We start from the raw sequence: 26,700 nt of genomic DNA on the forward strand, positions 1-26,700 counted from the left end.
TGTGCGTAAATACCTACTTTTGTTATTTTTTTACATAGCAATAAAATATAAAATTATGAACGTCAAACAAAATTAATGTCAAATTTATTTCTGCTGTATTCATCGATTTCAATGAATCATGCATCCTGACTAGTTAATTGGAACATGATAAGTATTTTTTTCTAAAATTTTTGATTGCACAAAAGTGAGTGGGCTTGAAAAACAACCGAACTAAAATTCTAGTAAGAAAACAGATTCGAAAGAATTGATTAGTCAAATACTACGATGGCAGACTATTATGAAGAGATGTCCTGGAGACCATTAGATGGTGAATCAGGAGATAGACTGTTACATTTTGCTCGACTGTTGTATGATCTGGTACATAATAGCGACTCCCCTACTGGAGAGTGGCCGAGGTTTGTTTGTCAGATTTTTCTGTTTACTAAAAGTTTATTATTATGACTTGTCAAAAACACATGCACAAAAAATAGCATAATCATCGTGTTGTAATTTTTAATGACTCTAAATTATTGATGTTTGTATTTTTAACTCCTCGCCATTCTCCAGGTATTGCAAAGTTATAAATACTGTCCAATAATTCAGGAATGACAATCTTTTATATCAAAAATGCATCACAGGCGCCTGGAGCTAGTAAAAACCTCAAGGGCCCTCTATTAATTGTTAGGTATTATCAGTGCCTTGGCAAGTTGGCGCCCGGAGCAAAATGCTCCAATTGTGCCTGAATAGGGCTGGCCCTGTAACAACACTATTGAAACTGGCTATTGATTAGGTATTTGTTGCCTATTGTTTTGGCTAAGGTGCAATCTTTTCCAATGCGCATCATCATCGGCAACTACAACCTTTGGGAAGTTCTAACTGCCTCTACCCTAACCAGTCCCCTGCTGTCTCCCTCCAGTTCCAGCCACCTAACCGCTGCGTCATCCTGCAGGCTTATTACTTTTTATAAGTAAGCCTTTTTGGAGATTGGCTATCTTTCACCCCTTCAACCTCCTATCCTGCCCACTGCCCAGCACGGCCATTCCAGTTTTATAAATATTGTTATTGATACATCCCCAATTTACATGATCACTACAGCTTAATCCTCGTTTTTACAGCTTATTAGTTTTAAATAATCGTGTTAATATTATTTTCTATTTATCATCTCTGAGTACACCAAAGTAACCTACCATTAACATCAGTACGCCGCGAACCTTTGTGGTGAGCAGTCCGAGCCGCGCTCGAATTTCCGTATTTTGACGTAATCAGAAATTACTACCAGTGGACACGCATTGGTGACAATAAAACTACAAAACGTTGTTTTCGAAAAATTACTCGTGCTTGAAATATAAATAAAGGGGAGACCAGGGCCAGAAGGCTCTGGATCCATCCAGTAATATGGTGTACCCACTATCGCCTAAAATAGTGATTAATGATGTAATGGAAACATCAAATAATAAAAGTGATGAGATTTCTGGAGAGTGGCAAACTGTGACACGGTCCGGTAAAAGGTCAAGGCTGAACTCCGAAACTAGTGAAACAGGGAAAAAAGAATTGAATGAAAAGAAAGGAATCATTGTGGTACAAGGAGAAAACCTACCTGGAAAATTAGGAATGGCGAAACTACTTTTTAAGGCTGGAATGAAAATGGAGAAATTGAAAATAATTTCCGGAACAAAAATGGAAATTACGTTCCCAAACGATCTGGAAGCTGAAAAAGCCATCAAAAATTCAATTTTCAATTTTAAGAAATGGGAAGTGGCAAAAAAAAATAATAATGAATTTTCTTTCGGTGTAATACGAAGGGTAGACCTTGATGTGACAGACGAAGAAATCATGGAAGTCGTCAAATCTGATAAAAGTGTGGTTAGCATAAAGCGTTTCTCTAAAAAGGGGAAAGAGGGTCAACTGACGACAACTGTGAGCCTGAAATTCGTTGGGAAAGAGATCCCATCACACGTCTTTATGTACGGGGTCAAATTCGGAGTAGAACCTTATGTGTTCAGGGTAATGCAATGCTATTGTTGTTGGAGGTATGGACATATTGCAAATAACTGTAGCAAGAAAGATATTAAGCTGTGCCCGAAATGTAATGGAGAGCACGAGACCTGTGACCAGGTAGCCAAATGTGTTAACTGCGGAGGAGACCATCCGGCAAATGACATTAACTGTCCAAAGTGGAAGAACGAGAAAGAGATTACACAAAAAATGGCAAAAAAAAATGTTACGCATAAACAGGCGAAAAAACTCATAGAAAAGAAGATATCCAACTCAAAAGAAAAAGTAAATATTCCAAATAACATGTTTAATAAAGAAAATGTGTACAAATCAAGCGGAAAAACTACTTATGCTGAGAAACTTAAACGAAATAAGACAAACACAGCTGAAATGCATATAAATTCAAAAAACAACAGTAATGTCAACATTGCTCGTGAAATATTGACAGCAATTATAAATGGGGAAAACTGGGAAAATCTCGTAAAAATAGCAATTAATAGATTCATAGACACCATAATGGGTATGATTAAGGATGGAGGCTTAAATGATATATTGAAATCACTTGTTACGGCGAATAATGGATAAGAATAACCTTAACATATTACAATGGAATGCTCGAAGCTTACATTTTAAGAAACCTGATTTAGAAATATATTTACAGAGGCAACACATTAAAATTGCCTTAATATCAGAAACTTGGCTACAATTTCCTTACATTTTGACATTTAAAGACTATACAACATATAGACGAGACAGAGCCGATGGCTATGGAGGAGTTGCAATCTTAATCCATAAAAGTTTACAGTCAATTGAACGAACCCTAGATATCATCGGATCCTGTGAATTAGAATTATGCAGTGTTAACTTACTCAATGCTGGAAATCTGAAATCCGTCAACGTGATATATTGTCCTAGTAATATAAATGTTACAATTCAAACATGGAGGAAAGTTTTTGATCAGATGGGATCAGGTGCACTAGTAGGCGGTGATTTCAATGCCCACAATCCACTATGGGATAGAGCTATACGAGATACAAGGGGAGATCTCATTGCAGAAGCCTGCCAAGATTCAAACCTTATTATTGTCAATAACGGAGATATAACAAGATTAGGACATCCCGGACAAAGGAGTTCGAGCCCGGATATTACCCTGGTATCTTCAGAGCTCCTACTGACTTGTAACTGGAGGGTAGATTCAGATACGATGGGTAGTGATCATTTACCAATAATTATCACTTTAGAAGAAAATTGTTGTAACTATGAACCACTTTTGAAAAGAAATTTCAAAAAAGCAGATTGGAACAAATATAAATCCACGGTGGAAAAATTAATACAAAATCTTCCAGAACAATCATTGTCAATCCAAGAGTACTATGATAAATTAGAAGAAGTTCTGAACAAAGGTGCAGATGAAAGTATTCCATTCTTTAAGAAGTCTAAAAATAAAGAATTCAAACCGAAGTCATGGTGGAATCAAGAAGTCTCGAAAGCTATAGCTGAAAGAAGATTAGCTCTGACTCGTTTACGGAAAAATGTTAATATTGACAATTACATAGAATTAAAGCGCAAGGAGTCGAGTACTAGGCGGATAGTAAGAAAAGCAAAAAGGGATGGATGGAGAAAGTTCTGTGATTCTGTTGACGCTAATACAACCTACTCTGATATGTGGAAGAAAATGAAATGGTATAAGGGAATAGGAACCTCCCATCCAAATATCTTTGAGAATAGCGAATCAGCGTTAGAGTATCTAAAATATCTGGCCCCAAACGAAGATCTAATTGAACATGTGTGGACAGAAGAAGAAACCTCGGATACTTCTGGCATTCACAAACCGATAACAGCTTCTGAACTAAAATCAGTATTAAAAATGAAAGATACATCCCCAGGAATAGATATGATATCTTATTCTATGATAACTAATTTACCTACTTCTTGTCATTTGCTTATTATCGATTTATTCAATTCAATTTTACGAACTTCCATATTACCTATGCAATGGAAACAGGTAAAAATTGTGCCTATAATTAAACCCGGAAGAGATCCGAAACTTATGACCTCTATAAGGCCAATTTCGTTAATTTCATGTCTTTGTAAAACTTTCAACACTATAATTACAAGACGATTAGAGTGGTATTTAGAAAGTAATTTTTTATTCGATAAGTCTACAATAGGATCTAGAAGAAAACTATCAACCATGGATAATCTGGGAAGAATGGTTACAGAAATACAAGTTGCCCAAACAACCAATGCCGTTACAATTGCTGCTTTTGTAGACATTAAAGATGCATACAATAATATAAAGATCGAAGAGGTCATTAAGGTTCTCATCTCTAAAGGTATAAAAGGAAAAGTTATAAAGTATATCTGGGAATATTTTAAACAAAGAATGATCATTATTAAAGAATCTAACATATTTGCTACACAAAGGTGCTCGAGAGGACTACCGCAAGGAGATCCCATGTCTGCCCTACTATTCAATATTGGAACTTCTGGTATAGGAAACCATCCCCAAGTGAAACGTGTACAGTACATTGATGATTTTGGTATTTATTATTCAAGTAAGAAAGTAAAAACATGTGAAGACATTATTCAACAAGCTCTGTTAGAACTACAGAATGCTCTTCAAATAAAAGGTCTTGAAATATCGGAACATAAAACGAAAATATGTCTATTTGCAAGGGGAAAGAGACGAAACATCCTGAATATTAAAATAAATGATATACTTATAGAAAGAGTGGATGAACATAAGTTCCTTGGGGTGTGGTTGGATTACAGACTCGCTTGGAATAAACATATAAATAATACCTGTCTAAAATTGAACCAGCCGATGAATATTTTGAAAGTGTTGTCAGGCAAAAGCTGGGGAATTCATCCACTTCATATGAGAAGATTGTACACGTCCCTTATAAGAAGTCGATTAGATTATGGTAGTATACTCTTTCATAATTCTGCCAAAAGCAATATTGAAAAATTAGAGAGAATACAATCACGAGCTTTAAGAATATGTGGAGGCTTCCTGAACTCAACTCCGGTGCATGTCTTACAAAGTGAAATGTGTGCCCCTCCTTTGAATATAAGAACTTGGAAACTAGCTGCAAGATTTTGGCTAAGAGCTGTATCAATTGAAAATAATCCACTTGTTTTAGAAATTTTCAAACTAAAATCCTTGATACAAAACAGATTCTGGAATAATAAAAAATTACCTATGTTGATAAAAATTTGTACAGAAACCATTGATTGGAAAACAAATAGAAACAAATGTCTCGATATGTACTCCTTCGAAACCTGGGTTGGAGCAATTAATTTAGAATGTATTGCAGTTGATATTGATGATTTCAATTACCCCAAAAGACATCTTTCATTGAGAGAAATTGGTAATGTCGTAAGCGATATGCTAATTAAGAAATATTCAGGATTCTACCAGATCTACACCGACGGATCGAAAAACCGGATCAAGTTGGAGCTGCCTTCATTTCAATACAAAACAATTTTACACATAAAATAAAACTGAATAAAAATTGCACTATTATGAATGCAGAATTGATAGCAATCAAAGAAGCTGTGGAGTATTCAATTAAAAATAACTGGAATCAAATTGTAATATTAAGCGATTCTAAAAGCGCGCTTCAACATATCAAAAGTGTTTCAAAAGGAATTGCCTGCAGAAAGATAGCCTACAATATTGCAGATCAAATAATGCGGCTACAGCAGAAAGGTGTGCAAATATGCTTGCAATGGATTCCATCTCACGTAGGAATACATGGGAATGAAGAAGCGGATTTGTTAGCAAACGAAGCATGTGTGAATGGACACATGTATGACTGGAAACCAGATGCCGAAGATTACTGCCAAAAAATTAATTCAACATATAATATGATGTGGAATCAAAATTTTGAGACTTTATCTACCAATAAGGGTATATGGTATAGAAAACTCCAAAAGGAACCGTTTAAAGAACCCTGGTTCACTGAGGTTAATCTGAAAAGATCGGAAATGAGAATAATTTTTAGATTAAGATCCGGACATGCACTAATGGGAAGAGTATTGTGTTTGATAGGCCTCTCTGATTCTCCAATGTGCTCAATATGTGAAGAAATTGAAGATGTCCAACATACATTAACAAAGTGCATTAAGTATGAACAACAGAGAGTAACAATATTGATGACCTCGGACCCATCGGAAGTTCAGAATTTAATAGCCTCAACAGAGTTCTATGCAATATCAAGAATCATGAAATTTATTCGATCATGTAAATTGGAAAATATTTGAAAGTGTAATCTTGGACAAAAGGCACCTTTTAAAGAACTTATAAATTATAATTAAAATATTTTAATATTGTAATTTTAAAAACAGATGAGGCAAAAAATGACAGCATTATGTGAGTCAGAAGCCTCGTTAAACAATTCAAAAAAAAAAAAAAAAAAAAAAACCTACCATTAACCTTTACAATGCTAGCTGTTTCAATCCTATCATGCGGCACGTTTTGTATGGATCACATATACGACATTTGCTTGTGGGGACTGCCGCCGATGGATCACATATGTTCCAGCTGTGTATCTCAGTATAATTACTTGTGTTAATATTCTATTGTTGTTTGCAGACTGCCTCCCCCGGCGGCCAAACAGGCAGTGGCGGACCTGAAGAAGACAGCAGTGACCAGCGAGGGAGAAAAGTGCCCCGTCTGCCTGAAGGTCCAACAGCAAGGGGAGACTGTGACCGTGATGCCGTGTGACCACATGTACCACCAAGACTGCATTCTCACTTGGCTCGAGAAGGTGATTATTTTTCACTCATATCACCGCTGGGTTATTCTAATCTACTATTTCACTGAACTGAAATAGAATAATAAGAGAGTGCAACAAAAGAAGAGCTTTTTATTAGGGTTCTAAGACCGTGTTATTTAAGTGCATTAATCGCTTGAGTGGATATGGATATGGCAGCACAACAAAACAAATTCTTTGAGCTGTTTTGTATTTATGCGAGATTATATACTATTTGTATCAATACGTAAACACATTATCTGGTATAATAATAATAATAAGCCTTTTATTCTGAACTTCTGTTAGGTATATTAATATTAGAAATGTTTTGTTTGTTATAATATATCCCGAAGCTCAGATCAATCATAGATACATTTAACAAGTTTAAAAAAAACTATATTTTAAACACCACTGTTTTATCCTTACACTATAATACCCACGCTCAGGCTTCGCCTTTGTGGGATTTTTTTGTTACTCTTTCATTCTATATTACTATGTATGTACCTGAATTGTATATGTATCAAAAATTTTGTTAATAAAAAAAAAAAAAAAAAAAAAAAAAAAAAAAAGATGGCGTCAAAACATTCCGAGTTTGACAGCGGAGAAGTGAGTCGAATTTTGTTGAATGAATTTGAATGCTTGTATGATCCATCCTGAATTATTTGATTGTGTTCAAAATAAGAAACAATGTATTAATTCGACACGAATCTATCTAAAATGACCTGATAATCAACATAACATAACCAAAAAATGCACACTTTCCGGTGTGCGGACTGTGACGCATGACAGCCGTGGCAGTAGATGGAGTAACTGCAAACATTTTGCGATGTTGCCAGACTATTTCGAGTCTTATCTATCCGGAAGCTCGCAAACAATGGTGAAACGGTCGCCGTTGAATAACGAAGTTATTCTGATCTTTAAAGGCAGCCAACGGATAGCTAGTCAGATATTTATCCCGACATAGTGAAATACCCCCTAAGAGTTAAATTATAGAGAATTACAAATTATTATAAGCAATAATTAGCCTGAAACACAATATAAATAAAAATAAATTCCGCCGACGGGAACTGAACCCGCACCTACTGATTGCCTGTCAGGTGCACCAAACCACTGTGCTACGTCGGCTTATTTTTAACCGCCAAATAATTCAATACATACTAGTATTTCATACAACAATTATAGCTTTTTGATTTTTTTCCACTGAAAACAACCAACTTTGGGTTTGTAGGAAAGGTATTGTTATATACTTAGTTTCTCACTAGGTGGCGTCGAAATACATTATATCTTCTTAATGGTAAAATATTTTAACTTGTCAAATGTTATTGTTTTTTTTATTAAAGATGAACTTGTGTTTACAAGACAAGGTTTTTATGCAAAGCACATAGGAAAACAAATTATTAGCCTGAAACACAAATATAAATTGAAAAAATCTTCAGAGAAAAAATAAATGCCAAATACATACTAGTATATATTGAATTATTTGGCAGTTAAAAATAAGCCGACATAGCACAATGGTTCCGGGCACCTGACCGGCAATCAGAAGGTGCGGGTTCAATTCCCGTCGGTGGCATTTATTTTCTTTGGAGGATTTTTTCAATTTATATTTGTGTTTCAGGCTCATAATTTGTTATCCTCTGGGTTTGCATAAAAACCTTGTCTTGTAAACACAAGTTCACCTTTAATAAAAAAATAATGATAAAGTATTAGGTATGAGAGACAATATTAAATGCGTAAACTGCAAAATGAAATCGCAAACCTGATAACCAAGAGATGCTTGCTTTTAGCTAGGTGCAAGACTTTGCAGGTGTCTTTTGGGGCTTTTTTTTATTAGTATTTTTAAGTTTTACACCTCATAGGATATAGGTAATTAATAAGATGGTAAATCAAATGCAACATTCTACATAATTTTTTTTGTTAACGCTAACTAGCATCATTTTCGTTATTGTCTTCATCATCATCATTAGCAATATTGGCTATTGTGTCATTGTCGTTATTGTCATCTTCACCATCGTCGTTATCATTATTGACTTATTTATAGTCGCCATTATTGTAGTCTTCAACGTCATCGCTATTGTTATCATTGTCATCATCGCTATCATTATTGACTTATTTATAGTCGCCATTATTGTAGTCTTCAACGTCATCGCTATTGTTATCATTGTCATCATCGCTATCATTATTGGCGATTTTATCATCATCGTTATTGCTGTCTTTATCACCATTGGCGTTTTTTATCATCATCATTATTGTTGTCTTTATCACCTTGGGCATTTTTTATCATCATCGTTATTGTCGTCTTTATCATTATTAGCTTCTTTATCATCGTCATTATTGTGACCATTTTCGCTATCATCAGCAACGTCATCAGCAATGGCATCGGTGTCATCAAAAAGGGAGTTTACTTCCTCGTGGGAATTATAATACATTTTCTACACATATTCTGTTTTCTGCAGTAAGAAACAGATAGAATATTAATAATATGGATATTTATGGAATTATTTCTTCTGTTACAGACAAACTCCTGTCCGTTGTGCAGATTCGAGCTGCCCACGGACGACCCGCGCTACGAGGAATTCAAGAAAGAGCAGAAGCGTGCCAAGGAGCGTGAACACGACCTGGACAGCCTCCACAACTCCATGTTTTCATGAGTCACTCCACTTCTAGCAAACAACTTTTCACTCTTCTAGACCCTAAGTCTCCCTATTTATAGTGACATAGTGAGGTAGAACATCTAGAAATATGTTTTGATTGTGTGTGATAGTGATATAGCGTGGTATTTAAAATTATACATACATTTCTTCACGTTATTTTGGTGCTCTGGATTCTAGTACATTTGTTTACCATTCCATTTTGTTATTTCAGTAATAAATGTGACTAGAAAATACTTGACTAATCATTTACCTTATAATAATCTGACTGAACATTTGGTTTGACCAAAATCAGAAGTTTCCCTTTGGCAAAATTTTAATTGCTTTGGTTCTTCCATACTACCTTGCCTTGTTTGTGTTCTTCTTCTGACTAACCAATTCTTTTCCACCATACCTTACTGACTTTTAGGTGTATAATATAAAATATGATATTGGTGTAAGTCCACTACTGCGGAAGAACATTTGTTAAAATTTTCAGAAGACAAAAACCATCTAGGGATATACGCATTCTTGCTTGCTTGTACTGGAGATGGTTCAATTTCTAAATTTGAAAGTACCAAGCAATGCGCTTGTGCTGTTCCACACAAATTGTATTATGATTTATTGGCTCATACACTATGAACTTATATAGACGATAAGGTCCTACCTGTCCTAACAGCGTGATGCATTATAAACTCGTCTAATTCATTCGTAAATGGAATATGAAAAAGCGGAAATATTTTTGCTAAAGTTGTCACCTTTGTTTCCAACAAAAGGAAACTATTTCACAAATGAAGGAAGAGAGGATGAAGAATTTGAATATGCTATCCTCGAGTAACTTTCATCTCATGTTGTACCTAATCTCATGATTTTTATTTTTATTTTAGTAGGTATGTTCTTCATTTACTCAAATTTAATATTTTTTTCATTATGTGGGCATTTTCGCCAAACTTTGTCCATGTTTTCATCATTTTTATACTTTCCATTCTGCTTAACTTTTACATTTTATTTTTGAGTTTTCACCAATATCAGATTATTAAGTTGGGATTTTTTTTCAGTGCATGGGACTAACTACCATAATATGTACTCCTCATTGCCCAGAATACTAATAAGGTAATAATGTGGATCCTTCAGTGGACATCTTCAATTTATTACTTAAAAAATGCAAATGATTATTGCTGGGGCAGTTCAGTTATGTACAAAAATAATAAACATAAAATATCTCGGGGTAGTAATTGATGAAAATCTTAGATGGGACCTACGTAGCAAAGGTATCACGGAAAAACTTACAAAACTTCTTCTTTAAAAATCTAAGAAATGTGGTAAATAAAAAAGACATGAAAAAAGTCTTATTACCCTTTATGTCATTCTCGAATTGAATATAGAATTATAGGATGGGGATCTGCTGTATCTAAGAATATACATAACCTGAACACAATTCAAAAAGGAATCATAAAGACCATACTGAAAGTATGGACATAAGAACGCCTTCGATTAAAATTTTCAATAGGTTTGATGTACCAAATGTACAATATACCGTTGAAACTATTCGAAAATACTGAATCCTCTGAAATGTTAAATGTGTTTTTTTTTTTAATGTTGGACCAAATTTATGTAAAAACTGTATATTTTACAAAAATATATTATAAAAGCTATTTAAGACATCACAAAATTAATCTTATAGATACTCCTAAAATTAATTTCTAAAACAGGCTTTGTTTCTTTGAATGTAGAAATGGGACATGCTAAAACCACACTACCTTTTGATCCAAATAATTAGTTAAAAATATGTTCAGGATCGACAATTGCATGTTAAAAATACTTTCCTTTCTAATATTCTACAACACATACCTATGAAAAATCCAATGAAAATCATGGGATATGTCAAAACGCAATACACAAACTTTGGTGAAAATGCACATGTATTTTTTTCATCATGTTTGCACACCTCCGCCATAAGTCACCCCAAGTGGTTCGCTAAGTTTGGTGATTTAGCAGGGGTGCCCGGGTTCAGGTTTGTCTAGGTCTTGGTGGCGGATGCATGCAGAACGGGAAAGGCCGGTTGAGGGAGACTCTTTCATCTCTACAGACGGACTGCTTTGACTCATCGCCTTGTACCGCAGTGGAAGGATGGATTCGTACGTTTGTCGCTCCTGGATGCACCGAACCTCCTCTTCTTCATTTCCTTAAAAGACCACCCACACAGCATGTCACAGGCTCTAAGAAAATTGTTTTCCGCAGGGCCTCTCGTATGGAGCTAATGTTAAAAAAAATCCTTTTAAAGTATATTTTATGTAAGTCCTCGAGTTTCCTCAGGGCTAATGTCATCTTTGGGAAGACTCATGTTATAGGAGGGTGAAAACACAAAAGCCACCAGTTCATTCCACAGACGACCTGACGAGCACAAGAACATGTTGTATAACAATCATCTGTAATATCGGAAATATACCATAAACCGTGTATGAATATTGGTCAATATTATTATGGTTCTGCAATATTATTATGCACCTCACTTCCTCATCTTAATCCTTCGTCGGGCGCACCTGATCTGACAGGCACAGGCCGGAATCTTTTATTTCCCCCTCCCCGCCAGAGCGGCATCGGAACCTGCCCTTCCCAGTACCTTACTGACTTTACGAGGCGCATTAAACCCCCCTTCTCAATCTCTCACTTGACAACGTGGAGAGTAGTATTTGACATCCATGTTCTGCCAGGCTCATTGCTCCCGATTTCGTCATATTTTTAAGGTACTCAATCTATGAAGGTTATCAATTCTAATGAACATAATATGATGTCTGATTCTGATTGAATACGGTTCTAGTAACATTCAAGTGCCTTACAATATGTATTTTTTAATTTAATTGGTTTTTAATCAAATTTTGATGTTTGAAAATGATTGTGTTTAGTGTTTACGCCCATTTCAAAATTTGATTACTATTTGTCTTATTGTATGGGAGATGTCAGAAGTTGGAGGTATTATTAATATTATAGGTGTTTGCTTTTTTTTACTTTTACTGTAATATTACTTTTTATTTAATCTCTAAACATTTATTTTTCATCAAATTTCATTTATCCTCTGTGTATAGATCCCTTACACAGGCCAGTGATTATGTTTGGTGAGCTGAAATTAATATAGGTAGTTAATGGTAAGTATACGGACGGCCGGCATAGTCCAGTGGTAACGCATTGGACTGCCATTCCGAAGGTCGCGGGTTCGAACCCGGCGTGCGCAAATAAATTTTATTTGATTAATTTGTGTTATTTCACAATTAATTAATTAAAATAATATATAGTATATTTGCGGCACGTTCCAGAGTGGAAGATACTACCAGTATCGCCCTGGTGTAAGACCACCATTCAGAATTGAAACGTTGCTCCAAATGGCTTTAGCCGTGTTTAGTGACTAGATCTGAATAGCCAGGTACTTCCCCACCTTCCTCTTTCCCTTCCCCACTTACCTTCAGCCTCACAACATCCCCCAATTGGGGATGCCATAGTCTCACTGGCTCCAGACGGGAGCAGTTGGGACTCTTGTGAGGTATTCACTGTAAAAAAAAAAAAAAAAAATTGCATTTGACAAGACTCACAATGGTGTTATTATTTTACTAACCGTTAACGTAAAACCGTGTACTTATTTTTACCCATGAAAAATCCCAGGATAGTCTGAATACTTGACACATCAGTTCCAATTTTGAAAATGACAATTAAAAATTATTTTCTGTTCAAATAATATATATTAGGTGGGTACTTTATCGCTTGTCGGAATTCTTCACACAATCAGTTCCAATTTTGAAAATGAAACTTAAATTCAAAGCAAATCCGAGTTCATTGAACCAGAGTTACACAGACAAAACCGTTATCTGAAATATACAGGGTGTCTGGGAGTAAAGTGCACAAATTGTCAAATCGGGAGGTGAATCTACATGATGGTAGAAGTAAAAAAGTAAAATAAAGTTTTTCGAAATTCTGTTGTTTTTTCCCATTCAAAAATATTATTTTCTTCATACAAACAATTCAAGTTTTATACCTAAAACTGCCCCAAAATTTCGAAAAAAGTTAAATTTCTTTTTACTTGTACCATCTGTATAGAATCGCCTCCCGAAGTATGTGCACTTTTCCCACGGACACCATGTATACAAGATGCTAAGGTACGTATTTGACTTCAAAAATGAACAAAATTTAATTTACATTTTTTACTCCAAATAATGTCAGGAATCACTGGTTTAAGTAAGTCAAGTATGTCCTTTAATATTAATCTCCGCAATTTTGTACGCAGAATGTACGCTTCAAGATTGCTTTCCAAATTAATCTAAGATGGGAGTATGATTCCATTTAGAATCCAATTAGCCAATTGGTTTTTTTGCACATTATCAAAAACGTATTATCTGTTGCTAATATTAGTAGATCTAATCTCATAATCAATTATTGTCATTTATTACCTATTTGAATTATCTTATTGACGTCAGCAAATGCATTTTGGGAAATCATTGTAGTATTGCAAAATATTGTTGAATGAGAATCAAGAAAGTAGGTATATTACTAGAAACTCAATCCCTTTCGCAAATGTTTTGCAGAGCTATTACAATGCCCTCTCTAAAGGTAGCCCTGAAAGTTTATTTCACAGTATGTTGTCATCCTTCAATGGTTGAGAATCCCTGGCAAGAGGAATTCAAACGAAGGCGGTTCAAAATCAATCAAAAGGTTTTTTGCACTAGTTATTATCGCAGAGCAAAAATGACGAATTTGAATGTTATAAATTATAAATTTATCAATACACTTCACAATTTCAACATATCATATATTTATTTTTAACAATTTAAAAAAATAGTGTGGTGTACATACATATTATTTTATATTATACAGTATTTAACAGGTGGTAAATATATATTTTTCAGATTTTTTTGATTTGTAAAAAAAAACAGAAGACTTTTCTCTCACTAATTACCAAATGTACCTACTACATTTATCGGTCCCGAAATATATTAATTAACATACAAAATTTGTTATTCTAATTATTGTTCCCTTTAAACCTTAATTAATCGAGCTAATTAATTGTGCCCTGCAAAGGAATGACCTAGGTGGTGTAGGTAGAAGCAGAAACATCTCCGCCATGGCCAGTCCAGTTGGTGTGCACGTACTTGCCCTCCTTCCCGAGCACCTCGTAAGTATGTGCCCCAAAGTAATCCCTCTGTGCCTGCAGCAGGTTGGCAGGCAGCACCTCGCAGCGGTAACCGTCATAGAAAGATAGAGCTGAACTCAGCGCGGGCACTGGGACTCCAAGGAGAACCGCCTGGGAAACTACCTCCCTCCAAGACTGCTGGCTTTTCAGAATGGCGTTGGAGAAGAAATCATCCAGCAATAAGTTGGAAAGGTTCGGGTTCCTGGTGTAAGCATCTTTGATGTTCCCCAGGAAAACGCTCCTGATTATGCAGCCGCCACGCCACATCAGTGCAATTCCCCCGTAGTTCAGCTTCCAGCCGTAAGACTTGGCCGCCTCTCTCAACAGCATGAACCCTTGAGCGTACGATACGATCTTGCTCGCGTAAAGCGCCTTTTGAATCTTGGCTAAAAACTCTTTTTTATCTCCATTGAAAGACACTGGAGCATTTTTCAGGATTTTGCTGGCCTCTACCCTTTCTTCCTTTAGGGCACTGAGGCAACGCGCAAACACCGCTTCTCCTATTAGCGTGACAGGAGTTCCGTATTCCAGGGCGGCGATTGCGGTCCATTTTCCAGTGCCCTTCTGCCCGGCTGAGTCGCGAATCTTTTCGAGAAGGAATGAACCGTCGGTATCTTTAAATTTGAGAATATCTTTAGTTATGTCGATTAGGAAGGAATCCAATTCACCCTTATTCCAGGTCTCGAAAACTTCCGCCATCTCATCCTGGCCCATGCCGAGTCCGTTCTTCATCAGGTGGAAAGCCTCGCAGATGAGCTGCATGTCTCCGTATTCGATGCCGTTATGAACCATTTTGACGAAGTGTCCCGCGCCGTCCTCTCCCACCCAGTCGCAGCACGGTTCGTCCCCGGACTTGGCGCAGATTGCCTGGAAGATAGGCTGGATGTGCTGCCAGGCCTCCTTGTGGCCTCCGGGCATGAGGGATGGCCCGTACCTCGCTCCGTCTTCTCCGCCGCTGACTCCGGCACCGACGAAAAGAAGGCCGAGTTTTTCTAATTCTTTGCAGCGGCGCTGAGTATCGGTATATTCCGAATTACCCCCGTCGATGATGATGTCTCCCTTGGAAAGCAGAGGAACCAGCTGCTGGATGAAGTCGTCCACAGCGGAGCCGGCCTTGACCAGCAGCATGACCCTGCGCGGGCTTTTCAATTTGCTGACCATGTCCTGCATGGAGGTGGCTCCGATAATGTTGGTCCCTTTCGCTTCGTTGTTCAAGAAGTGTGTTACTTTCTCGACTGTCCGATTGAAGGCACAAACCACGAAGCCTTTTGAGTCCATATTCAGAATTAGGTTTTGGCCCATGACAGCCAGCCCAATAAGGGCGATATCAGCTTTTCCAGACATTTTTTAAGATGAGAGTGAAAAAACTACGTGATTTAACAAAACAGAATCTTGCTGGTAATCCACTATCACACCACTTGAACACTTAACGACGAACTTCGGACAATGCATAAATGAGACAATGATATTTCCATAGACTAACAATGTTATGAAGGATAGCGCATAGATAACGATAAAAAGCCTTTCTAATAATTTACCATTTTAGTACTTAAATGAACACACTGAAAAAAAAACACTTTTGCAAGTTTCTTTATTTTACTTTTGAAAAGTGTAACGTGAATTCATGCGATAAAATCGTTATTTTTTTCTATTTGCAACATTGTTTTGTGTTGAGTTTGGGAAGGTTTGGTGTGAGTGGTTTATTTATGGCTTTGATAAAACAAATGAAGGCGGAATGCGCTTGCGCGGAACCACTTTTCTCAGTTATCATCTCGGCGGCAAATATGAACAGAAATAAAAGTTTCTATAAAATCTTCACACACATTCAGGTTTAAAAAAACAATATGATAACAAAAAACATTTTACAAATAATATGTTGATGGACAATATTAATCTCAACCCAAAAATATATTTTTATAATTATGTAATTAACTAACTAGCTACGCCAAAATATTCGATAAAATAATGTTTATTTCCAACGTTAAATTATTCAATTTAAATTTTAAACGTTAAAAAATATCTAAATCATCTTAGTCACATAATATGTATGTTTTTAATCTTTATAGTTTAGCATTCATTTCGCACTCCCATACTCGATGACTAAACGACAAAAGTTATCCAATATACAACTGATGCGCGACTCGACTTTTCCTAATAATAATAATAAAATAGTCGTCTTGATAATCTTGATGACATGACAATTTGCCCTGAAGAGCTTGCGCTACCCAAATGACATCATATTACGTAATAATAATTAAAGGTAAGCCTACTCATAAAACAATGCATTGCAAACCACAAGGTGACGTTATATTTAAATGTAATCTACGATGAATAAAATCAATAAACTGATCGTGTATAAAACTCTCAAGGTGAAAAAGTTTCTTCGTCTAATAATTTATGCATTGGACATGGTTCGACACCGTTAAATTCAAATATGCAGTCCAAATTTGTACGTGAGTAGGCCGGGCAGATATTGGTACTGTAAAACTGTACTGAAATGCATTCTCCAACTTATGGGAAGGTACACTATGCACACAGCGCAGGTGGCACACACATAACTCACCTTTGCTGTGGCTCCGGCGCACCTTAAGAACATTCATTTCAATGTACGTCAGAACTCAGCAGGTTGGGAAAACAATATCAAAGTATCGATCTTTCCCAAACTAGCACTTTCGTAAAAGTGCGATAATACATTTATTTTCTTGATAACGTAATCCGAATTCATTTGTAAAAGCGATTAAAACAAATAATGTGATGCACCGCTGCGTTACCAATACGCATTCCTTATCTATAAACGGCTCTAGAACTATGAGAACTATTAACTTGATGCAACAAACCTGTATAGATAGTATAATGTATATATTTGTTTTGTGTACTGGTATTGTAGTTTGTAGCTTTATGGGAGTGGGTCGTGCGTATTTGTAGCGTAAACAGGGAGTGGTTTAGGTTCTTTTTCAGTTCGTTCACATTATTCTAGCTGTAAACTTGTTGTTGACATCGGCGCACTATCGCTTGTTCAGTTCTTCAGTTTACCAGATCTACCTTAGCAGTTAGTTGACTACTGTTTTTGGTTTCCGTGTTTTAAACCTTTTATAATTTATAAATAGAAAACATTAGTTTAATAAAATACAGGAGCAACGCAGGTTGGTTTATATTTCAGTGAATTTATGTGCTAATCGTGCTAATAGTTAAATCTATTTTAGTTTTGTTTGTGTCTGAAGCGCGCGAGGGGGAATTTCAACTTTAGAAGTTTCTTGAGACCTATTTTATTTAGCCATTACTTGAGACAAAGTTGTGTTATAATTTAATATTTTATTTTACTTTTAATTAAAACAGTTATATTCCCTTGCCTTCGTAGTAAAAATGTTAAAAATATTATCTTTACCAGAAAACTTTGTTAAACAGTGATGTCCCATCGTAACGTTATTGGATGTCCCCAAAAAATATTTTTTCTCGCTAGTCTTCAAAAATATGTTTTTTTATTACCTATGTACTTGCACAATTCCGCAGGTAGGTACTTTGGATATGCAGATATTTTTATTACTGCCTGGAGATCGCGGGTTCAAATCCCGGCGTGCGCAAGTAAATTTTATTTGATTAATTTGTGTTATTTCTTTGGTGTAAGACCACCATTCAGAATTGAAACGTTGCTTGAAATGGCTTTGGCTGTGTTTGGTGATCAGAACTGAATAGCCAGGTACTTCCTCTTCCCCATCTCCTTCCCCTCTCCTCCACTACCTTCGGTCTCACAACATACCCCAATTGGGGATGCCGTTGTCTCACTGGCCCCAGACGGATGGGAGTAGTTGGGACTCTTGTGCTGTTTCTCATTAAAAAAAAATACTTATGTACTTGTGCAATTCCCCGGGTAGAGAGGTACTTTGGAAATACAGATATTTTTAAAACCCTGCTTCGGTTACGACTATTTTTTAAATATATTTTCTAAAGGGTTTACCGACAAGCAACATAACAAGCACAGTCTACAAATAAAGTAGTTAACTAATAACTATTATCAATTAACCAAAAATTATAATTATGCAAACCCTATATTATTTTAATATTTAAGTTCCTTCGGCAACTATGTGTCTGTTAAATTAACTTTTACCTATATGTTTGTAAGTAAATCCCGCTGTAAATCCTAAATAAATATACGTAAGCAACTATCTTACCTTACTATCTTACCTTACTATCTTACAACTAATTTACGATAACTAATATTTGTAGGTTAGATGGAGACATTATATATTTTTAAAACCCTACACAAGTAGGGTTTAAAACGTAGTTTTGAAAGAAAATTCGAAAGAACCTTATACAACATTTTGCAAATCACATGATATATTCGTCACCGGCATTGTACAATGACGACTTGCATTCAATTTCAATGTAATTGCGATAAAAGCTATCAAGTAACAAGTAGGTAAGTGTAACTAGATACTAAGAGCATTAACGTGTTTTAAAATACACAACTGATAAACAACCATTGGTATGGTAAAAAGATTATTTTTCAGTTGTGTAAATATTTAATTTATTGTTATCAAGTTTAATTTGTGGAACATTATTTTAATATTAATATTTTTCTTTTATATACCTACATATTCAATAATATTAGTATTCAGTCCAGATTAATACCATCTATTTCCGGCCATAAAAAATCATTAATTATCTCTCGATAGCGCAATCCATTCACTGTAACTGTTGCTCCAGCCTCATTTTTGAAAAAGTAAGATCCAATGACTCCGCCGGACCATAAACTGCACCAAACAGTCACACGTTGAGGATTGATAGGCTTTTCAACAATAACTCTTGGGTTTTCCGAGCCCCAGATGCGACAATTTTGCTTGTTGACGAAGCCACCGAGGTGGAAATGGGCCTCATCACTCAAGATGATTTGCATTTGATTCACTCAAGTGAATTTTAATAATATCAATGCGTTGTTGAAGCGTGTATCGTTCCATTTTTATTAATGGCGTAGTTTCTACTTGTCAAATGTCAAAAAATGACAGCTTCAAAAGTAACATCTACCGAAATAGCGGGCTATTCAAAATAACACCTCTTATTGGAAAACCCTGTATTTATTGAAAGTAGAGAAAAGTGTTTTGCAACCAAGTCGTAAACAAATAAATCGTTCGCTTTCATCGCTAACGCTAGCTAAATCTTATGAGATTCATCAAAATAATGTTTTACAGAATTATATAATAATATGTACCTTGAAAAGGCCTATAGGTATGTCTATCTCCTAAGGATAACCCCCAGCATCGCCAGGTACACGCCAGCTATTATTAATATCCATTAATAATTTAATTTAATCAATAATTTGTTATTTTTTTATAAATATCCATATGAATATAATGTAATACACATATGGATATGATATAATGTAATATATCGTCTATAAGTGACTTTTGAATTTTGATATATTGGCATGCAGAGCTCCGGGCTAAAATGGCATCTTTCATAGTGAATTTTCAATAATGCTTGGTGGAAAAATATGTATTTTAGGTTTATTTTAAAAATTAATTGCAAGGGAACATGGCTGCATATGTGGAGATTAATTCGCACAGCAGAACTTGTTTATATATTGCAGCCATGTTGTAAATTGAATAATAATATTAATGGATATTTAAAACTAGCTGACGTGTACCCGGCGTTACTGGGAGTTTCTGGGAGGACTTTTCTGTAATCCATATAATTCCGTGGTACATTATTTCTCATAAGGTTTAGCCAGCGTTGGCAATGTATTTATTTTACCATTTGATTACAAAACATTGACTTTTCTCTAGTTTCTATAAATGCAATTTGCGCGTATTATATATATATATATATATATATATATATATATATATATATATATATATATATATATATATATATATATAAACCTTCCGGAAGAAATTCTCTAAATGATAGTGAAAACCCTAACAAAATCCTTTGCGCAGTTTAGAAGAACTAAGCGCACAAACAGACGCGGAGAGCGACTTTATTTTATACTATTTAGGATAATGTACTATTAATGAATATATAAGCAAAGGACATGTAATATTTATGCAAAGGACATGTAACTACTATAATAATAAATTTGCAAATATATACACTCGTGCTGACATATTCACTGCTAGTTACTATCACTACAGAATTTCATTGTATCACATTCTAACTCATGTTCACGACTCTTAAATTGATTGTACTTAATATTTTAATATTACTTGCGTGGCAACTTTTCCTTATCCCTCTCCTCCCCTTTCCCGTTCCAACCCAAGTCTATTTAAGTATAGTTATAATCACATTTATTTTATTGCTGTTTATTGTAGGCATATTACCTATAGGTTTATTGTTTGTTGAATTTACATTCGTATTATTATTTTTCTTATTTGCTGCTTTATTCTGTTTTTTTTTTCTATTTTAATTAAATATTCTAGTTTACAGGTTAGTTTTATGTTTCTGAATATATCTATCTGTGAACATTAATAATTGGTCTGTTTTTTTGTTATCCTCTTATGCATATTGTATTACTAAGACTGTTTATGTTAAATAAATAAAAGAATACGTAAAGGTTGTGTAAAATATAAAACGTGTATATTAGTAAGGGTTTAGATAGTTATGCATCGGCGAGTTTGAATGGTGTACTGCCTGTTCTGACTCTTGAGTTATCGCAGTTCGTCCGGATCACTGAACACGTTCGCGTTCGCATTCATCAAATTTTATCCATGTTATCAGCAGTTCGTCCAATCCACCACCACTCGCAAAAATAGCGAACACACACGAGACATCACTGAAACTAATTAGAATACAATTTTATTAATAAAGAACTTACCATATCAATCTGAAAGTTAAATATTAAAGCAGAAGAGAACTTTAGTAAGTTCGCATTCAACCACCGCCAATAAACTACTGACTACTGATAAACTCGACCCCTATATATGTATAAATTAATTCTACGATTATTCTTTTTTATTTGGTTGTAGTTGTAGATGGCAGTAACTAGTGTAGCGAGTTAGCTACAAAATAACTGGTGTTTTGTGTTTTAAAATGGGCACATTTAGAATGGCTCTAAAAATGTTAAGCTCTGCCATACCTCTACCGATGTCATATGCCCATTTTAGTATTAAATCGTAGGAAGAGAAGGCCCTGCGTGGGATAGTAAGAACCTGTACTTACTTTACTAGTAGTTTGCAGTTGCAGAAGAAATATTACAGTTATATAGGTACTGCAGTCGCAGTCGCAGTGCCTAACCAGAACCTAGATTTATGAGAGTAGGTACTAGTTACCTACCTCACACAGCGAAGAAATGGCGCGAAAGTTCATGAAACAGGAGGCATTGCTTTTGCGAATACTAATTATTGTGAATCGTGAGAGTGCTATTAGTGTGAGTCATTGGAACTCACCTTTCAACAATAAAATTAACCCACATGCAAACATAACTTTGTTTTGTTTGCAAGTTTGGAATTTAAAATATAATTATAACATTTTACTGATGTTTTTAAAGTGAAAACAGTGGCTTCCTGTTAGATTATTGTTTGTTGATAATATTTACAGCAAAATGCTACATAGGTACTCGTAATTTTAAATAACGTAATCATGTTCTCAGAAATAATGCTAATTAGACTCGTAACTTCACGTTGGTTCATAACAATGCTTTTCAATTTTCATCGCTCGTAAAGTCAGCCGTCATAATCTCAGGGCCGGCATGTTCATTGAGGTGGGGAAACGGAAGGTTGGGAAGTAGGTACCTGGATATACAGATCCATAAGACTAAACATGGATAAAGCCATTTCAATCAACGTTTCAATTCTGAATGGTGGTCTTACACCAGGGAAATACTGAGAGTATCTTAAATATTATTCTAAATTAATAAATTGTGAAATAACACAACTAAATCAAATTTAAAAAATCTTGCGCACCCCGGGATTTGAACCCGCGACATCCGGATAGCAAGTCGAAAGCCTTAACCCTTGACCACGGAGGCTGAGGAAAATATTTTCTAAGGCCTATGTCATCTTTAGGGATGCTATTTCATTGTAATTTCATCACTTTTAGAAGTAATTGCACAATTTGGTCTTTAAAATATTAAATTATTCGATCTTATTCTTAGGCACAAGAGGAAACCCTCTCGAGATAACCGCAAATTCTTTGCTGCAAAGACCTACGAGCAGAGAGTTTGTGGGCTAATCGGGTACAAATTAATAAAAATGTCGCCTGATGGTGGAGTAACAGACAACATCGGATCAGAGAAACTACCGAGCTTATCATCGGATGTTGAACTGTATTTAGTAAATCAGATGATTCAGCAAATGAATAATATCGTTTTTTGTACATACCCTACCTAAGTCGATTAAATTAAGACATTTTCAGAGGTGAATTAAATCGAGTCAGGTCATATTATTAGGACGCTCCCAACATCATTTCATCATCACCGATAATCGAATCCGGAAAGAAATATGATATGACATCAATGCTAACCTTGTAAACAATATTTATCTATTTGTAAATACAAACGTAAGACTTTAAAAGGTAGGGTTTGTGTGCGTAAAGCTTACGGCGTTTTTTCTCTAGACAGCGATAATATTGCCGTAACACTGGCGATCATTGTGGACACTTTTTTGAGTCTGTCAATTGGGTAAGGCACCGTGAGATTATTGGCTGAAAACGGCTCACCGTGTGAACAGGGCCGTGTTTCCGATTACAATTCACTAAACATAAGCCCGTGTGAGGCGTCCCCCTTTTATAATTGATGAAAAAATATGTTTCTGAATGTTATCACTCAAAACCCGTTTTTCAACGGGATTTTTCAATCCTTATCAATAAAATGTTATCTCCAGTTTACCGGCAGTAAACACATAATGTCTTATCTATGCATAATTATGACGTGAATTACGAAGTAAAACTCTATACTTCAAATTAATTGCCATTTGACGACATTCCGAAGCGGACGACTGTTAACAAAGTGTGTTATTAGTCAAATTTTAGCATAAACTCAAAAAATAACCATTGAATAGTGTTGATAATTTTAATCCTTTCCGTTGTTGTTAACCGTTTTAAAATATTGTTTCAGAATAACTTAAGATGGGCAACATAGTATACTCACTCATCTGGCTGCTATTATTAATATTTATAGCATTTTGGTTGGCTTTCCTGTGCGCTGGCATTTACATCATCGTCTATTGTTTCAGAGCCTGCTTCGACTTTTTAGAGGTAAGTTTAAAGTTTCAGCACCTACTTATCTGAATCCCACAATATTATTTTTAGAAACGAGATGAATTGATATAAAAAACCGTTTTGTTCCGAAAATATTCGAATGCAACGTTGTGTAAAAATTTCAAGGCAATCGGTGAAGAAGTTTCGGAGATTTAAGATTTTAAACAAACGAACATTTACATTTTTATTTTAGATAGATAGATAGACTGATACCTGACTACGTCAGTAACCTCATTTTTAATCGTATTTTTTTATCATAAAACAGTTTTTTGTGATAATCCTAAATTCCAGCAATGTGTGTTATTCATGAATCCATATATGGATTTATCAATCGATCTATTATTTTTTACAGCTTATTGTCGTTGATAACCAAAGAAAACATAGATTACATTCATGTCAGTAGGTATTACTTATTTGCGCCTAAACCATATACCTACCTATCCGTGGAGCATTTTTTAAAAGCAGCACTTCGTATTACAGATATGTATTTACCCACAAAATTCAATGTCAATTAGACATTTGATAAGTGACGACTTTGAAGTTCAAATCAAGCGTTCCTGGTCATGATTTAGGTACCCCTTTCGAACAACGACCAGTTAATATAGGTTAATATTTTGAGGTCTTCCTAATATCTTAAATAAAATAATACACGTCTTTTTTACAATATAACTAATGATCACTTACTTGCAGCAGAAGTAGTGGTAGGTTTTTTCTGCCAGATTAAACAATATAACTAGTGATCACTTACTTTAGCAACAGAAGTAGTGGTAGGTTTTGTCTACTAGATTAAACAATATAACTAATGATCACTTACTTTAGCAACAGAAGTAGTGGTAGGTTTTGTCTACTAGATTAAACAATATAACTAATGATCACTTACTTTAGCAACAGAAGTAGGTAGTGGTAGGTTTTGTCTACCAGATTAAGCAATATAACTAATGATCACTTACTTTAGCAACAGAAGTAGTGGTAGGTTTTGTCTACCAGATTGTAACTCTTTTCCCGTTACAAACTACAAATAATATTTTTTTTACGAACAACTTGTGATGTGTAATTATTATTATTACGCGGGACAGCTGTTTCGCCATCTGAAGGCATTATCAAACTGCGGTGAAACCACTTATAGACGACATCGTCTGTAGCTGTGTAATTATTATTACGCGTGACAGCTGTTTCGCTCTCTGAAGGCATTATCAAACTGTGGTGAAGGCACCATTGATATAAATACATCTAAGTAAGCCACTTACACATCACTTACATATCATATATACATATCGTAATAATAATTACACAGCAGAACTTGTTTAGGTATAAATAAACTGTTTTTTTTGTAAATTTAATAATAATATGATTCAATGTATAAAAGAAAAACCAATAACATCCAAATAAGTAGGTAGGTAGTTGAAATATTTATAAAGTTTTTATAAGCCTAAAATATTCCCTTAAGATTAAAAAATAAATACCTACCTACATACTTAATTTATAATGCAATTTATACCAGATTATTCTGGGAAGCGGAAAGCAAACCTCAGTATTGCCAGTCACAAATACCCATATATTTTTCACTCGGAAAATTTATTATATTATTCTAGGTAGGTACCTATTTTTGTGAAACTAAAGTTAAAAACGTTTTTACTTTGTTCTCGCATTGTCCAAAAATCCATTCCTCTACCGTTTCACATTCCAGCTCGAAACACTGCTTAATTTCGTGCAATTAAATGTTTTGTTTTTTTTTTCAGCCCGTTTGCGATGTGCTGCTTCAGGGAGTCCAAATGCCATACTTCTGCGCCAGGGGAATGATGGAAGGAAAGCCCCTGTTCTAATGTGTTTACGCTTCATCATCACATCACCCAATTCATCGTACGAATGTGCCAAATATTATAAAGAATGAGCTTTCTGACTGACTGGAGTTCAATGTCTCGAACAATCTTAAGTTTCTTTTAATTTATTTTTACGAAGATTTTATTTGAAATGTGTTCAATAAATTTATACGTTTAATAATGATCGTTTTAATTTTAAATCGAAAAGTTTTTGTTATAGGTAAGCAAGCACATGACAGGTATATAAATCATCAAGCGTAACCTTGGAGGAAATATACATATTATCCCTACATGTTATAAACTACGTGTTCATAGATGGCGTTAATTTAATTACTTTATTAAAATACACTTTTTGCAAGTTACGCTATAAAATATATGAATGTGAAAAATTAGTTTTGTTTTTTTAAAAAGTCAATTCTTTCGAGAAAGGCATACAAATGCAATATTGGATTGAATCACCGCCACAATCACAAATCGAATCATCATTGGCGCAAACGAATAAATTGTCTTATTTTTTAAAATTACTTTTCATAAAATAATTAAATTAACTCCATCTATGTACGCTTAGATTGTAATGTACGTTATTTTTACCCTTAAAACAAAAAAAAATAGCACGTATCCTGTATTGTAACATTTCTCCTTGTATTAAGTTTGTATAATATGTAATGTGTTGAAATTGGACATGGTCCGTTCATTGAGTATTTAACCCTCAATTTCAGATCCACAAATCACTCCTTGTCCTCGATATTTTAGTTGTAATGGGTTGTAATTAATAGGCAACTGGTTCGGCCAATAGAACTAATGGAACTTTAGGTGACTCTAGAAGGGTGCAAAAATTACGTAGGTACTGACTCACTTATTAGAATATTTTTGCTGCTCGAGGGTAAGAACTTATTATGTGAGTAAATAAGTACTTGATAGTCTTTAGATCTGTAAGTAGGTGCATAGGTGTAAGTAAAATATATTATTTTTGAAATTAGAAAACTTAAAATAATGGAGAAAATCTGACAGATAATTATTTAATAGGTACTTGGTGTGATCTTTTCCTGTCTCTGGAGACATACTAATAAAGGTGTACAATGTGCTTTGTAATAGCTTTTGTTGTCTGGTTTATTTTGCTCATCATATCCTTACCCATAGCTTTTATT

At 34.9% G+C, this 26,700-nt stretch overlaps 3 protein-coding genes across 4 annotated transcripts; 2 read left to right on the forward strand and 1 right to left on the reverse strand.

Annotated features, from left to right (window-relative positions):
• The first annotated feature begins 45 nt into the window (after positions 1–45).
• On the forward strand, positions 46–9,603 carry LOC149417902 (E3 ubiquitin-protein ligase RNF181-like). The gene is made up of 3 exons (XM_089639522.1): positions 46–395; positions 6,575–6,749; positions 9,248–9,603. Exons 1-3 carry the CDS (start codon positions 265–267, stop codon positions 9,380–9,382), a joined length of 441 nt encoding a protein of 146 aa, XP_089495648.1. The 5' UTR covers positions 46–264; the 3' UTR covers positions 9,383–9,603.
• Positions 9,604–14,196: 4,593 nt separating this feature from the next.
• On the reverse strand, positions 14,197–15,977 carry LOC149417903 (6-phosphogluconate dehydrogenase, decarboxylating-like). Its single transcript, XM_089639523.1, has one exon. The coding sequence runs from the start codon at positions 15,882–15,884 to the stop codon at positions 14,436–14,438; it is 1,449 nt and encodes a 482-aa protein (XP_089495649.1). The 5' UTR covers positions 15,885–15,977; the 3' UTR covers positions 14,197–14,435.
• A 1,473-nt stretch (positions 15,978–17,450) lies between these two features.
• LOC149417904 (uncharacterized) lies at positions 17,451–25,716 on the forward strand. 2 transcript variants are annotated; one of them, XM_089639234.1, is made up of 3 exons: positions 17,451–17,683; positions 23,590–23,729; positions 25,472–25,716. In XM_089639234.1, exons 2-3 carry the CDS (start codon positions 23,601–23,603, stop codon positions 25,553–25,555), a joined length of 213 nt encoding a protein of 70 aa, XP_089495360.1. In that variant the 5' UTR covers positions 17,451–17,683; positions 23,590–23,600; the 3' UTR covers positions 25,556–25,716. The 2 variants fall into 2 exon arrangements, with proteins under 2 accessions (XP_089495360.1, XP_089495359.1); XM_089639233.1 differs by lacking the exon at positions 17,451–17,683 and adding an exon at positions 23,355–23,481 and having other exon boundaries at positions 25,472–25,715.
• Positions 25,717–26,700: the final 984 nt, after the last annotated feature.

Source organism: Hesperophylax consimilis, chromosome 14, assembly GCF_061612785.1.
Source record: "Hesperophylax consimilis isolate HC1 chromosome 14, BYU_Hcon_1.0, whole genome shotgun sequence".
In the NCBI taxonomy this organism is placed as follows: Eukaryota; Metazoa; Arthropoda; class Insecta; order Trichoptera; family Limnephilidae; genus Hesperophylax; species Hesperophylax consimilis.

What these genes read in the sequence shown, in the direction of transcription:
- LOC149417902 (XM_089639522.1), top strand. Translation starts at nt 265, where the DNA reads ATGGCAGACTATTATGAAGAGATGTCCTGGAGACCATTAGATGGTGAA. An exon ending in CCTACTGGAGAGTGGCCGAG is followed by an intron (nt 396 to 6,574) that starts GTTTGTTTGTCA and finishes TGTTGTTTGCAG; the next exon opens with ACTGCCTCCCCCGGCGGCCA. An exon ending in TTCTCACTTGGCTCGAGAAG is followed by an intron (nt 6,750 to 9,247) that starts GTGATTATTTTT and finishes CTTCTGTTACAG; the next exon opens with ACAAACTCCTGTCCGTTGTG.
- LOC149417903 (XM_089639523.1), bottom strand. Translation starts at nt 15,884, where the DNA reads ATGTCTGGAAAAGCTGATATCGCCCTTATTGGGCTGGCTGTCATGGGC.
- LOC149417904 (XM_089639234.1), top strand. Translation starts at nt 23,601, where the DNA reads ATGGGCAACATAGTATACTCACTCATCTGGCTGCTATTATTAATATTT. An exon ending in CCTGCTTCGACTTTTTAGAG is followed by an intron (nt 23,730 to 25,471) that starts GTAAGTTTAAAG and finishes TTTTTTTTTCAG; the next exon opens with CCCGTTTGCGATGTGCTGCT.